Source organism: Monodon monoceros, unplaced genomic scaffold, assembly GCF_005190385.1.
Source record: "Monodon monoceros isolate NGI ecotype Baffin Bay Population unplaced genomic scaffold, NGI_Narwhal_1 Super_Scaffold_12, whole genome shotgun sequence".
NCBI lineage: Eukaryota > Metazoa > Chordata > Mammalia > Artiodactyla > Monodontidae > Monodon > Monodon monoceros.
Window position 1 is genome coordinate 168,561,616 of NW_021703768.1, and position 14,869 is coordinate 168,576,484.

The 14,869-nt window shown below is 45.3% G+C and overlaps 1 protein-coding gene across 1 annotated transcript; it reads left to right on the forward strand.

Annotated features, from left to right (window-relative positions):
- Nucleotides 1–10,637, forward strand: SMIM7 (small integral membrane protein 7). Its single transcript, XM_029217938.1, has 5 exons — nucleotides 1–69; nucleotides 151–192; nucleotides 691–743; nucleotides 4,816–4,906; nucleotides 9,580–10,637. Exons 1-5 carry the CDS (start codon nucleotides 44–46, stop codon nucleotides 9,593–9,595), a joined length of 228 nt encoding a protein of 75 aa, XP_029073771.1. The 5' UTR covers nucleotides 1–43; the 3' UTR covers nucleotides 9,596–10,637.
- The last annotated feature ends 4,232 nt before the right edge of the window (nucleotides 10,638–14,869 follow it).

The following is a 14,869-nucleotide window of genomic DNA, read 5'->3' on the forward strand; positions in this document are numbered from 1 at the left end:
GAGGCTTCCGCTTCCTGTTCGGACGGACGCTCCGGCAGTAACAATGATCGGGGACATCCTGCTGTTTGGGTAATTAGGGGGACCAGAGGATGGGACGTGAGGGCCCGACAGGGTGTGGGCGGTCCTGGTAACCGCATTCTCCCTCTGCAGGACGCTGTTGATGAACGCCGGGGCGGTGCTCAACTTTAAGCTGTGAGTAGGCCGCGTTGGACCGTGGCTCCATCCGGGGGACCCGTAGCCCCGCCTTCGCGAGCGTGAGCACGGCCTACGCCGCCGGCCCCGCCCCCAGGTCCCAGCCCCAAGTTCCGCCTCCAACCGGGTCCATCCTTTTGTGACTCTCCGCGCCGCCGAGATTTGAACTCCGGACTCTCAGTTCCCCCGGGATCCCTCTGCTCGCACCCATGAGAGCCTCAGACCCATCCCCCAAGAATCTCTTAGCCCTAATCTGTACCCGCAGCCCCGCACCTGGCTACCTCGAACCACTCTCTCCACCCCGTCGGTGGCTGCAGGCATGGCTGTGATTGGCCGGGCCGGGGGTGGCCCAGGTAACATCACTGAACCGTGCAAAAGAGGTCACACAGCAAACCAACGGTAGGGCTAGTGCTCCCCTCAGAGCTGGGGATCAGGGCCCGGGGACTAAGTGGTCTGTTTGTCCTATTGAAAGTGGTCGCTGTCTGCTTCTGTTTGTAGGAAAAAGAAGGACACGCAAGGCTTTGGGGAGGAGTCGAGGGAGCCCAGCACAGGTAAGGCCTCCTTTCTGTACTCTGGAATTGGTACATTTCAGAGAGGACAATTCTTTTTCACCAGTTTTCTTTTAGGGGTGTGTGTGTGTGTGTGTGTGTGTGTGTGCGCGTGCCTGAGTTTGTGCTGTTCCTTCTACCCACCTCTGTCATCCACTGCTTTCTCCTACCAGAACTCCCTGCGTAGGTCAGCACTCATATCACTTCTTACAGTTATAATTTTCTTTTATGTATGCTGTCATCTGGCTAATATCTAGCTCTCACACTTGACCTTAAGCTCCAGAGAAGAGGCTCCAGCTTGTTTTGGCTCATCTGTGTCCTTGCAGTTCCAGCATTCCAGCATGAATGAATGAATGAGCGAATGAATGAACAGCCTATTGTTTCCAGAATGCTGTAGACCTGTTTGTTTAATTTTCAATTAGATTAGCTTTCAAATAAATCAGGAGATGTCATATAAAGATTCAGATGTATGATTTTTCAAGAAAAATTGGAACATTCTACAACTTGGGGTTCAAGCGACCTTTTGACACCTGTTGAATAGGAGTTGAGAAGCAGGACCCCACTGAAACCGGGCCTGTGGCCTCTACCTCATCCCAGCCCCCGCCCCCTTTTCTTTGTATCATTTCACATGACTGGCCCCTGGAGGCCCTAGAATATATACTTCCTGCTAAATTGACACATGTGACTATTTGGAGTCTAATGGGACCTGTACGTGACTATTGTATCCATTCATTCATTCATTCACCAAACATTTATTGAACACCTACTATGTAACAGCCACTGTGCTAGATGCTGGGGACACAGCAGGGAACAAGACAGAAGTAATTCCTGCCTTTGGGTTGTACTCCTATGGGGTGGGACAAACAGTCCCTAAACAAGGAACACACAGTGAAGAAGAAGATGTTGGGAGGATAGCAATGGGGTTGCTGCTCTGGCTGGGTTGTGTGGAGGGAAGGCCCTCTGAGGAGGTGGCATTGCGGCCAAGGTGGTGGGTGCTATGATGGAGCATTGCATGAGGACTATAGGAACCCTAAGGGGCAGCGAATCTGAAGGCAGTCTGACAGCTCCCCTTTATTGGGGGCCTGCCAGGTGGTGGCTGCCTTGTTAGGTACTTCCTATGGGTGTTTCACTCCACCTCCATTCCTAAAAGGTAAGGAGCATTTTCCCATTTTACAGATGAGGAAACTCAGGCTCAGAGATGTGACTCAACTTGTTTGTGGCCACACAGCAAATCAGCGACAGCACTGGGATTTGAGCCTGGGTTTTTCTGACCTCAGAGGTTGTCCTCTCAATCACTAGACTGTCCGTCTGTTTATTCATGCATTCATTCAGCAGCTGTATATGTTGCTTACCCACTACGTGGAGGGCACTATTCCAGCCCCTGGGGCTGTGATCTATAGATCTGAGTTGGAGCTATGGTAGGTGGGAAATTGGCCACGTGGGCTCGAAAGTGGCGGAAGCATTGGTGACAAGGATAGTCAGAACGGTGGCTTCCCTCTGATCGGGGGCTCCCTGCTAGGCTCCTTCAAACTAGGATTCTGTGTTGGCAGTTGCCCCTGTAGATCATGCTCCTCTCCCTCCATCCTCTGCCTGGCTGACCCCTAATATCACAGTGGCTTCATTTATTGAGAGTGTCCTATATATCAGGCACTGTGCTGCAGCCTTCCCAGTCCCCCATCATGCCCATTTACACAGGAGGAAACTGGGGCATATGTAGGCCCAGGTCACCTGTGTGGAAGGTCAGTAAACTCCAGCCCACGTTTTTTTTGGCTGCGTTGGGTCTTCGTTGCCGTGTGCTGGCTCTCTCTAGTTACGGGAAGCCGGGACTACTCTTCGTTGCAGTGTGTGGGCTTCTCAATGCGGTGGCTTCTCTTGTTGTGGAGCATGGGCTCTAGGCGTGTGGGCTCTAGAGCACAGCCTCAGTAGTCGTGGCACATGGGCTTAGTTGCTCCACGGCATGTGGGATCTTCCTGGACCAGGGATCAAACCCGTGTCCCCTGCATTGGCAGGCAGATTCTTAATCACTGCACCACCAGGGAAGTCCCCAGCTCACGTTTAAGGTTGGAGTTCACACACTTTCCCAGTGAGTCTTCTTCTGACCCCACCTGCCTCCCGATGCATGCCAGGTTGGGTTCCCCCATTACAGCTCCCATGGCACTTGTCCTAGTGAATAATCAGATGTGTGGTTACTTGCTTTTATATTAGTATTTGTCCTCCCTGTGAGCTCCTTAAGGCAGGGACACGTGTCTCATTCCTTCCTGTATCCCCTGCACTCAGCTACTCTGTGGGATGAGTAGCCTTTAGTCAGTGTTTGTTCATGGTAAGAGAGGCCATTTTTGTGATCCTGGGCTCAGAGAAGGACCTTGCCAAGCAGTGCCTTGCAGACATTCTGGGAACGGATCTGTCTCTGACATTTGCAGTCTGTGCTGGACCAACACTAATATAGGCTATGCTACATGTTGCTAACCCCGTGGCTTGGACAACACTGGACTTGTCTAAACCATGTAGAGCAACATCTTGTGCTCTAAATGCGCTTGGATGGTGCAGCAGTGCCAGGTGGCGGTCATGTTGGGTTGCTGTGGAAGTTTCTGAGCTTCCCAGTGTTCCAGCTCTGGTCTGTGGATGACACTTTGGGTAACACCCTTGTAGATCATGTAATCTGGATCCATTCATTTCATTCTGGAGGCCTCAAGAGGCTGGGCAATTAACTCAAAACCCCAGAGGAAGGTCCTGGAACCCGAGTCTCTAGAGTCTTTTTTGTTTTTAATTAATTAATTAATTGCTGCGTTGGGTCTTCGTTACTGCACACGGGCTTTCTCTAGTTGCGGCGGGGGTGGGTACTCTTCGTTGCAGTGTGTGTGGGCTTCTCATTGTGGTGGCTTCTCCTGTTGCAGAACATGGGCTGTAGGTGCATGGGCCCAGTAGTTGTGGTTCGCGGGCTCTAGAGTGCAGGCTCAGTATTTGTGGCACACGGGCTCAGTTGCTCCACGGCATGTGGGATCTTCCCCGACCAGGGCACGAACCCGTGTCTCCTGCATCGGCAGGCAGATTCTTAACCACTGTGCCACCAGGGAAGTCCCTCTGGAGTCTTAATGTACCAAATTCCCTCTTCTTGGAGTGGTTTCTGTTCCTTGGCATCAGAGGGGACTAGAGTTAGTCGTCACCAAAGCAGAACTCCCATTTTGCTTGCCTGAATTAGTATGCTTTTTCAGTTGTAAACTCTGAAAACCAGCTCAAAGTGGTTAAAGCAAATTGAAACATCGAAGCGTAGAATGGTCTTCAGGCACACGTGGATTCAGGGCTTAAACTGGCTCTCCATCTTGTGACCCTCCCCAGCTCTCTTTTCCTCCTGGATTGGTTTTACTATCAGGCTGGCTTGTGTTGACAAAGATGACCCTAGAGCAGGGCTTGGCACATTTTTCTGTAGAAGGCCAGATCATAAATAGTTTAGGCTTTGTGGGCCATAGAGTCTCTGGTGCAACAGTTCACCTCTGTAAGTTGAAAGTAGTCATGGATAATATGTAAATGAGTGGGCATAGCTGTATTTTAATAAAGCTTTATGGCTGTTGAAATTTGAGTTTCATGTAATTTTTGTGGCTCACAAAATACTTTGTTGGTTTTTTTTTTAACCATTAAAAAGTATAAAAAACATTCTTCATTCATGGGCTATACAGAAATAGGTGGCAGAGGCCAGCTTTGGCCTACAGGCCATGGTTTGCACCCTGCCTTAGAGGACTGGGCTTACATCTTTGCAGTCCAGCTAGCCTGGCAGACAGCAAGTGCCTCTTTCCTGGTAGTTCGGGCAAAAGTCCCAGGGCTGGCTTTCATCGGACAGACTGGGGTCACGTGCCCTTCCCTGAGCCAATCAGAGGCTGAGTGCTTGGTCCTCTCAGAGGGTTGGTCAGTGGCAGCTATAGCCTGAGTGCTCAGGGCTGGGGAACAGAGGCGGCCCAAATGAAAAGCCATGCTGCCATTGGAACATGGGGGCAGTGAGTGTGGGGTGGGCAGAAGCACACGGCAGCCGTGACAACAGAAATGTTAGCACTGCTTGTGAAAATGCTTTCTGACCTTCCAGGTGACAACATCCGGGAGTTCTTGCTGAGCCTCAGATATTTTCGAATCTTCATCGCCCTATGGAATGTCTTCATGATGTTCTGCATGATCGTGTAAGTCCAGCCCGCCTCTCTCCGTCATTGTCATTATCCTCAGGGTCGCTCTCCAGAATGAACCTCTGATGGTCGTTTTCTGTCCTCCCAGTCTGCACTTTTGTGTCATGCTTTCTGCTTTCAAAGTAAGAACTCTCCACACTAGAGAGGAAACTGGGGTCTGTAGGAATTAAACTATGTCACTGCAGTCCAGGCTGGAGCTTCGATTGGAACATGGCGTTCTTCAAGTCCTGGCTGTGCCTGGTGCCTCAGCAGAGGCTGCCAAGAGATGCCTTCCGCTGAGCCCATGGCTCCATCACTTCTCGCCAGCTCTGTTGATTGTGCTTAGCCTATACTTGGCGTTGGCCAAAGTGGAAAATACGTCTTGAAAGGCCAGCGTGCTGCCGGGTCTTGCTCCCAGCCTGCTGGAAGCCAGCAGGAGTGCATTCAGGCTTTATTTCTGCTTTTTATGCCTATTTTATTTTCTCATTAGACTAAAAAAATCCAATTGGATTGGTTTTCCTTTCAGTGTCAAGACCATGCTGTTAGTGAATTATGAGACTCATAGTAAACAGACTCAGGGGGAAAAAACAAGGAGAATCTGGGGTTCTGGGCCAGGCTGTGCCCATCTCCATGTGCTTCCCCTAAAGAGGAAGAGAGTGAAAAGTTAGCTGTCTTGAGTCATTGAGATGCTGAATTTGGGGTTGCTGTGTGGTCCTTGTGCCAGCCCAGTGGCTGTTTGAGGGGATGATTCCAGGACTTAGGAGATCGGGGGAGGAGGGGTTTCTTTGCTGCTGGAGAGTATTTTAGAGCCCAGAATGAGGGCTGTAATGTATGCCCAGAGAGACCCTTTTGGGAGCTCAGATGAGGCCTGCCTAGGTACAGAGAGGGCTCATGAAGAGATCAAGGAATTTGCAGAAGAGTGTACGAAGTATAACTAGCTCTCACAGGAAGTAGAAGTGTTGGGGGGCTCCTCCAGCCTTTGTCTCTCTAGATTCCCACCTATCCATTCATTCATTTATTTATTCAAAACTGTCTTTTGAGGGCTGTGCTCTGGGATTACAGTTGAGACCAAAACAGCCATAGTCCCTGCCTTCAGCGAATGCACAGAATAACAGGGATGTAAAATAAGCAAATAGGGGGAAAAATCAGTTGTGAGATGGAGAATTGGAAGGGGGCTCCCAGTTTAGGAGGGTCAGGGAGAGGTCCTCTGAGAAGATGCCATTCAAATCAAGACCTACAGAACGAGAGGAAAGCCTGCCATTTGCAGAGCTGGAGAGAGGCACAGTAGCACCAGAAGCAGCATTGGCAAAGGTCCTGGGGCAGAGAAGAACTCGGTGTGGTATCATCATTTTGTTCTTTCCTGTCCGTTGGCTTCATCGTCCTCTCTTACCTGACTAGCTACTTTTACTGCTCTACCTGCTGGCCTGTGACCAGGATGGTAGCCTCAGGCTTTGTGACCTCCCAGCTCAGCCCAAGGCTAGCTTAGCCAGCAGCCCAGTGTCCCGATTTTGATTTCTGGGAGTATCTAGGTGTCACCCAGATCTACTTGGATTGGGGGTTCCTGCTTCCAGCTACTTAGGTCAGGGGTCAGCAAACCACAGCCCATGGGCATGGGCCTGTGCCTATTTTCATGAATGAAGTTTTCATGAATGGAGCCCATGTCTGTCTGCTTTTGCACTACAATGGCAAGGTTGGACCATTTTGACAGGCTTACAAAGCCTGAACTACTTACTGTGTGGCTTTTTACAGATCCCTGACCTAGGCCAGCTCTTTCAGCACATGCCGTGAGTGAGGGAAGCTTTTCTCCAGAAAGGGCTCTGTCAGGGAGGCAGTGACTGGCTTTTTCAGGATATCAAAAACTGGAAATCACCTAAGTCTCCAAGAATAGGAGAAGAGTCAGGTAACTCGAAGGACACCCATACGACCAACTGACAAAACACCATCATTGATAATGTGCCTGAAGGTTCTGTCTACACAGGAGAATGGTTTGAAAGTAAAGAAGGTTGGGTGTCACCTGTATGCACACTCTGGTGTCAGTTGTGACTTGCACGCAGTAAACATTGAATAAATGCTGAGTGGGTGTGTGAGGGAAATAACTTCCAGTGAGAGAGTTGGAAGGATCTACTCCAGACTGTCCACGGAGGTGACTGTGCTGTGACTGCGGAGGAGGTTAGTGGGCTCAAGGGATAGTTTGCTATTCCATGTACTCATTTCTGTATCGTTGGAGCTGAGCTCAATTGGAAATTTTAAAAAGTCATAAAAAACTTGAAATACAGGGAGAAAGGTGTCTGAACATTTAGAGACCAAGGGCACTGACACCTGCGACTTTGAAACATGAAAAATAAAGTAGATGGATCAATGGATAGATACACAGTAAAGCAAAGCACTAATTGCAGGTGGTGTGTATGTAGGTGTTTGCTGAACTGTTATAACTCTTCTATATATGTTGAAATCTTCATTAAAAAAGTATGGGCGGGGAGAAGATAGGGAGAAAATGAGAGTGTCAAACCATGGAAAAGGGTTTTAATAAGTAAAAAGTGGAAGTCAGTCTTCACAATTCAGTATTTTGTAGTATTTTCATATGGTTGTGCAACCGTCACTACTCTCTAATTCTAGAATATTTTCATCCCCCCCAAAGGGAAACCCAGTACCCATTAAGCATTTCCTTCCCATTCCTCCTTCACGCAGCCTTGGGCAACCATTGATCTCCTTTCTGTCTCTATGGATTTGCCTGTTCTGGGTATTTCATGTTGATGGAATCATACAGTATATGGCTTTTTGTGTCTGGCCTCCTGCATTCAGCATAATGTCTTCTGGACTCTTCCATGTTGTAGTGTTTATCAGTATTTCATTCCTTTCTGTGGCTGAATAATAGTCCATTCTATGGATATGCCACAGTTTGTTTATCTGCTCATCAGTTGATGGATATTTGCAGTGTTTCCATTTTGAATAATGCTGATATAAACATCTGTGTACAAGTTTTTGTGCAGACTTAAGTTTTCAGTTCTCTGGTATATAACCAGGAGTGGAATTGCTGGGTCATATGGTAACTATATTTATCCTTTCGTGGAACTGCCAGACTATTTTCCAAAGTAGCTGCAGTAATTTTCATTCCCATCAGCAGGGTATGAGGGGTCCAGTTTCCCCACATCCTTGCCAATACTTGCTATTGTCAGTTTTTTTGATCATAGCCCTCCTAGTGGATGTGAAGGTTGATTTGCATTTCCCCAATGGTTAATGACATTGAGCTTTCATGTGTTCATTGGCCATTTGTATATCTTCTTTGGTGAAATGTCTTCAGATCCTTTGCCCATTTTTTAGTTAGGTTATTACTGAATTGTAGTTCTTTTTATGTTTTGGATACCAGTCCCTTATCGGATATATGATTTGCAAGTATTTCCTCCCATTCGGTGGATTGTCTTTTCAGTTTTGTTTTTTTTTTGTTTTTTTTGTTTTTTTTCTGGTACACGGGCTTCTCACTGCTGTGGCCTCTCCCGTCGCGGAGCACAGGCTCCGGACGCGCAGGCTCAGCAGCCATGGCTCACGGGCCCAGCCGCTCCGCGACATGCGGGATCCTCCCGGACCAGGGCACAAACCCGCGTCCCCTGCATCGGCAGGCAGACCCTCAACCACTGCACCACCAGGGAAGCCCATCTTTTCAGTTTTTTGATGGTGTCATTTGAAGTGCAAAATCCTACAATTTTGATTAAGTCCAATGTATCTATTTCTTCTGTTGCTTGTTCTTTTTATGTTATAGCTAAGAAGTCATTGCCTAACCCAAGATTATAAGGATTTACACCTAAGTTTTCTTCTAAAAGTTTTATAGTTTTAATAGTAGGTCTGTGATCCACTTTGAGTTAATTTTCGTATATGGTGTGAGGCAGGGATCCAACTTCATTCTTTTGCATGTGGTGACCCAGTTGTTCCTGCCCCATCTGTTGTTATTTTTTCAAATAACCTTTTTATTTTGGAAAGAGTTTAGATGTATAGAAATGTTGCAAAGGTAACACAGAGAGTTCCCATATACAATTGAGCCTTGAACAACACGGGGGTTAGGGGTGCCGACCCACCTCACAGTCGAAAACCTGAGTATAACTTTACAGTTGGCCATCCGTATCTGCAGTCCTGCTTCCATAGATTCAACCAACCTTGGATTGTGTAGTACCGCAGTATTTACTATTGAAAAAAATCCACGTATAAGCGGGCTGGCGCTGTTCAAACCTGTGTTGTTCAAGGGCCAACTGTGTACCTTTTAACAATTCTGTGGTTTTCCCCTGTAGGCCTGTATCATAACCTATTCCCAAACTTCATGAACATTTACACAGTTTCTAGGCCTTTTCTATTCCAGATTTTCTTCAGTTAACAGAGTTATCTCTAATAATCGTTTGTTTACTCAAAGGTCTTTTTATTTATGAAAGTCACCACTGATTTGCAGTGATAGAGAATGGGCTAAAATAAAGTGTTACAGATTCATACCAAGTAGATACTTTTTAAAAGAGTCACTTTTTTTTTAAGTGTACAGTTTGGCAGCGGTAAGTGTGTTCACATTGTTGTGTAACAGAGTTACTTACAAAATCAGAAAATGATGTAAAATGATCTGAGTGATAGTAACCAGAAAATATTTCCTGAAAGTGTTTTCAAGGCAACCGCTTCCCATCCTCATGGATGTTTCTGCCCTCTGACTTTTCCAGGCTCTTTGGCTCCTGAGCTCCAGGCACAGAACCGGAAACACACCTTCTCAGATTGTCTCTTCCTCCATTCCTGACGACTTCAAGAATGTTTCTGACCAGAAAACCAGTGACCTTCCCAGAAAGTCCAAGCTTGTGGTGGGTGGAAAAAATGTTCACCAAGATGAACACAGTTTCCCAGCCACGTCACTGTTTTCTTTTCAAAGATATTTTCACTTTGATCTCTGCCTTGAAATGCTGTCTACTTAAAAGAGTTTGAAGAGTGTTAATGTGAGGGGCTGTGGTATCTAGATTGTTTAATCAGATCAGAATCCCTCTTCTACCAAACTTTCACCCATCTGGGTATTTATTGGTTTATTTTTAATAACCATCCTTTTTCGGTTCAAATTATACAGATTTTTAAAAATCTTTTGTATCCAGGGATCTGAAGCAGAAAGGTTGGCTTTTAAGTTTGATGCAGCCTCTTATTGGACTGCATTTGTGAGGAATGAACAAGTTCATTGTTGCTGGGTCTGTGTCCAAATTCCTTCCCCATCCCAATGGGCTCTGCTGGGCCACTCCATGCTGCTGAAGTTGTCCCCAGGACTTGAAGGGTGAAGTGTTATGGGTTCCTGTGGAAGAGAGGTGCAGAGCAGTTGGCAGGGCGGATGGGGGTTTTATGAGAAACTTTGCCTTGCCTTGAAGCCCTCTATTAAAGTAACTTTTGGGGCCATTAATTGTATAGTTTTTAGAATGAGAGTGATTTATGTGGTGATATTGGGACCCAGTTCTGAAAGCTTGGGTTTTGGGGTCTGCTTTTCAAGTGGATGATTTCAAGTTTGAAAAACAAGCCTCACTGGAGGAAATACAGCATTTTGCATAGAAGCTTCTTTGAAAGGGAGTCCTGGTTTAATCGCCAGCATGACACTTGGGTGGTCAGTGCCTGGATCCTACAGGTGTTTGATTTGTTTGTTGTGGTTTTTGAAATCCTAACTTGCAGGTAACCTGGTAGGAGGAAAGAATAAACATGCAGGCTCTTAGAACTAAAGAGCATTGAAAATAAAGCTCATTTCTAAAAAGGACCTTTTGTTTATACATTTTTTAACCAAGAAGTCCTTTGTAAATTTTTTTTATTTTTGATACTTTCATCAGGTTTTTTTTTTTTTTAATTATTGAATATAGTTGATTTAAAATGTTGTGTTAATTTCTACTGTAGAAGTTGACTGTCAATTTGAGTTGTTTCAAATTACACTTTGGGAAACACCTAGGATTCATTTATTGTGGAGGCTGTCAAAAAGTCAGAAAAGAGGCAATGTTAGATACTCCTCTTCAGTTTTTGTTCAATAAATGTTGGGCAGGAATTGGGCAAATACGATTTTGGGCTGCACCTGGAAGAATCGAACGAGTTAGTGATAATGGTGGGATTTTGCTAGGCCAGGGTCAAGTCCACTTGTCTTACTGCTCAGCTAATTCATTCTACTTCATAGCTTCTGTAATTTATTCCCTTGTCAAATCTGGGCCGAGTATCACCCCGTGGTTTGTAAGTAGCAGGGAACAGGGCTGCTGAATCGAGCTTCTCGCAGGTCGGTGTTCTTGTCAGCAGGAACGGACGTGCCAAGATCTTGGCTGGTCAGTCCTCAAGCCACATGAATGATGTGAGGAAACCTCCCTGCCTTATTCAGACCGGCGCTGAGGTTTCAATGAGGTGAGGCATTTGTGTGTCGTGGGGATGAATCAAGCTCGGAGGAGAGAATGCTGTCATTGAGATTTTGTTTCAATAGTTGCATTTTTCACCAGAGAACTATTTTCTCATTGTTCAGTTCTTATGAGCAGTGGAGCTGTGGGGGATGCACATCAAAGGCTGTTGTACATTTTTAAAGTGGCAACTCATGGGTGTGTATCTTTAGGAGGCTTTTCAAGAACCCACACTGGCACCAAAGGTTACCCAAGTTTGAATTTTGAGTACCTAGGGTCCCACAGCTTGTAAGTGCTCATGTTCTGGGTCAGTTAGATGTGGGTTCAAATCCCATCTCTGCTTCTTGCTCATGGGGCCTTGGCTGGTTATTTCTCCTCTCTAAGCCTCAGTTTCCACATCTTTAAAATGGGCCTGAAAGTCAAACCTACTGGTGTTATTAAAAGGTTCAGTGAACTTGAAGGTGAGCCAGGTGCTTGACTGGGTGGCGCCCAGTAAGCACTCAGTACCTATGGGTGTCCTCACTGCCCGGATTTTCTCTCTTCTTGCCTACATTCATCCAAGCAGTCCACACACAGACAGTTAAAGGAGCAATCACATCATTTTAAAAAATTGGAAACAATTTCCAGCATGGAAAACCTTTTCCTGTCTTCCCATTCCTTTTCTAGCATTTTTCTTATACATATTGGTATATTCGACATAGTTCAACAGTGGTAAGGCAGTTTGGGTTCTGCTGTTTTCTTTTTTTTTTTTTTTAAGTTAAAATATAGTTGATTTACAATGTTTCAGGTGTACAGCAAAGTGATTCTGTTATACATATATATATATATTCTTTTTCCTATTCTTTTCCATTATAGGTTATTACAAGGTATTGAATGTAGTTCCCTGTGCTATACAGTAGATCCTTGTTGTTTATCTATTTTATGTATAGTAGTGTGTATCTGTTAATCCCAAACTCCTAATTTATTCCTTTCCCCTTTGGTAACCATAATTTTTTTTTCCATGTCTGTGAGTCTCTGCTGTTTTCATTTTGACATCATTTCCTTCATATTTTCTGGGCTGCCAGAGAGGCTTCATGGGTCTCATTTTTAACTATCGTGCAGCATCAATATATCTCATTTTAACCTTGGCCCTCTCATATGTACTTTGAACTTGTACTTTATCCGCTGTTATAAATGCCACTGCGATCACCATTGTTGTGACCTTTGCTGGCTTCCCTCACTGGTACTTCCCAGAGTACCCGGGAAGGCTACATCATCATGTACTACCACTGTAGCTTTAGTGGCTTTTGTTTGTTTTATTTTGTTTTAAAGTTTCTTACTACCAATGCATGTTCATTGTAGAAAAATTATGAAGTCCAGCTTTGCTGTAAGGGAAAAAATCACCCGTAATCACTTTTCCCCAGAGAGCATCACTCTGGGTACACATTCCTCTGGCTCTTTCTCTATGCATGTGCACTGGGTGTGGTAGATACCTTTTCTCTATCCAGATGGTATCTTTGTATCTTCTGGCCTGCTTTTCTCACCTGATAATATGAGCACACTCCTGTATTTTTACCATTCTTAATAATTGCAAATAAGCCATTGTAAGGACATACCATAATTAATTTAACTAGTCCCCAGCTGATGGAGACTTGAGTTATCTCTAGTGTTTGTCTATTATAAATAACACAGCAATGAACATATCAGTGTATCATCCCTAATGGCTTTTGGGGGTCACTTTACAAAAAGAGAGCCATACTCAATATCTTGTAATAACCTATAATGGAAAGGAATCTGAAAAATCTATATATAGTATATATTTATGTATTACTGAATCACTTTGTGGTACACTTGAAACTAACACAACATTGTAAATTATATTTCAAAAAAACTGATATAAAAAAACAGTCCACCTTAAAAAAAAGAAAGGATGGTAAAATGACTAAACTTATTAAAGAAACTTGCATTTTAAACAAAAAAGAGAAATCCACGTTGACAGCTTTAGGCTAAGAACCCCCAGCCCCCAAAAACACATCTTTGACAACTTACTTCTTTGTCTTTATTTACTTAATGTTCATTCGTTCCTATGTATGTATGTTTATGCATACATACATACATACATACGTACATACATCTCAAAGACCTTGGTTCTAAGTCCCTATCATCTCTGACTAGGAGCGATGTCCCGGCCACTTAAGTAGATTAACTTTGCTTAATCTGTGAGTAAGGATGAGGTTTTCAGCTCCACCCAGATAACTGTTTCTTTATGCAAGTAACAGCAGTTAACATCACACCAGCTGGCTTTCCACTTTGGCCTTGGTAGTTAAGGATCTTAACCACCATCTAAGTAATAAATAAATGCCCACTATTGCTCATCCTGGAGAATGTTACATAGAGTTGCTGCCAAGGTGAGAAGCCGCACGTGGAGAACAAAAAGAAAGTAGAAATTTGCAGCACAAGCCCTGGATGCAAACTTTGGGGTTCATATTGGATATACCCCCTTTTGCTTAGTCCACGCTTGCCGTGTTGAGGAGTGAACCCCGTCTCCTTTCTCTAGGTTTCTCGTTGCACTTCAGTTCCAGATGCTCTAGAGCAGAACTCGGAAACTATGGCCTGCCAGCCCACTGGCAGTCTGGCCCACTGCTTGTTTTATCGGTACCCAGCCACACCCCTTTGGGTATGTGCTCTGTACAGTTGCTTTGGCTGCTTTCCTGCTACGGTGGTAGAGTCGTGACAGAGACTGGCCCACATAGCTGAAAGTACTGGCAGTCTGGCCCATTTACAGAACAAATTCACCGACCCCTGAGCGAAGGGATGATGGAGAGTCTCAAGGTGCCCCTTCCTCCCAAAGCCACTCAGGTGAAATAGTCTGCATGCCTTGTGGTCTGGATTTTAATAAAGACATGTACAAACTTGCTGAAAATGGAGATGGCCATTTTCAAGTGATGTGGTTAACAGAGCAAACCCAATTTTACTTCTTTGGATAGTTAGGGGAGAAATCTCTCTGGGCTCCCTGGGATTCCTCTTAAGTAGCAGTGAGAGATGTGATAATGAGATTGGCTCTCCTCTGAAGTGGTTAGATTAGAAAAGTCAATGAGGCATTTCCTTTTCGTGTCAACCATTTTTATTATCTCCTTAACCAAATTTGAGATTATGAAATATTTGACAAACCATCAGGAAAACCTGATGTTTTCCCGCATTGATGAAAGACGAGTGCTGTTTGTGTGTAAAGCAAAAGGCATGCTATTGGGCTTCCCTGGTGGCGCAGTGGTTGAGAGTCCGCCTGCCGATGCAGGGAACACGGGTTCGTGCCCCGGTCCTGGAAGATCCCACACGCCGTGGAGCGGCTAGGCCCGTGAGCCATGGCCGCTGAGCCTGCGCGTCCGGAGCCTGTGCTCCACAACGGGAGAGGCCACAACAGTGAGAGGCCCGCATACCGCAAAAAAAAAAAAAAAAAGGCATGCTATTAAAAAAAAAAAAAAAAGATGTAAATTCTACTTGGGGGTTTGTTTTCACCATTCCCTTGATTTTCATTATGCAGAGGAAGGCACTTTATCCCGTTCAAGGCCCTTTCTGGCACTTGAGAGTTCCTAGAAATGAGTTTGGTAATAACAGGTGTGCCTGGATAAGAAATTGCGCA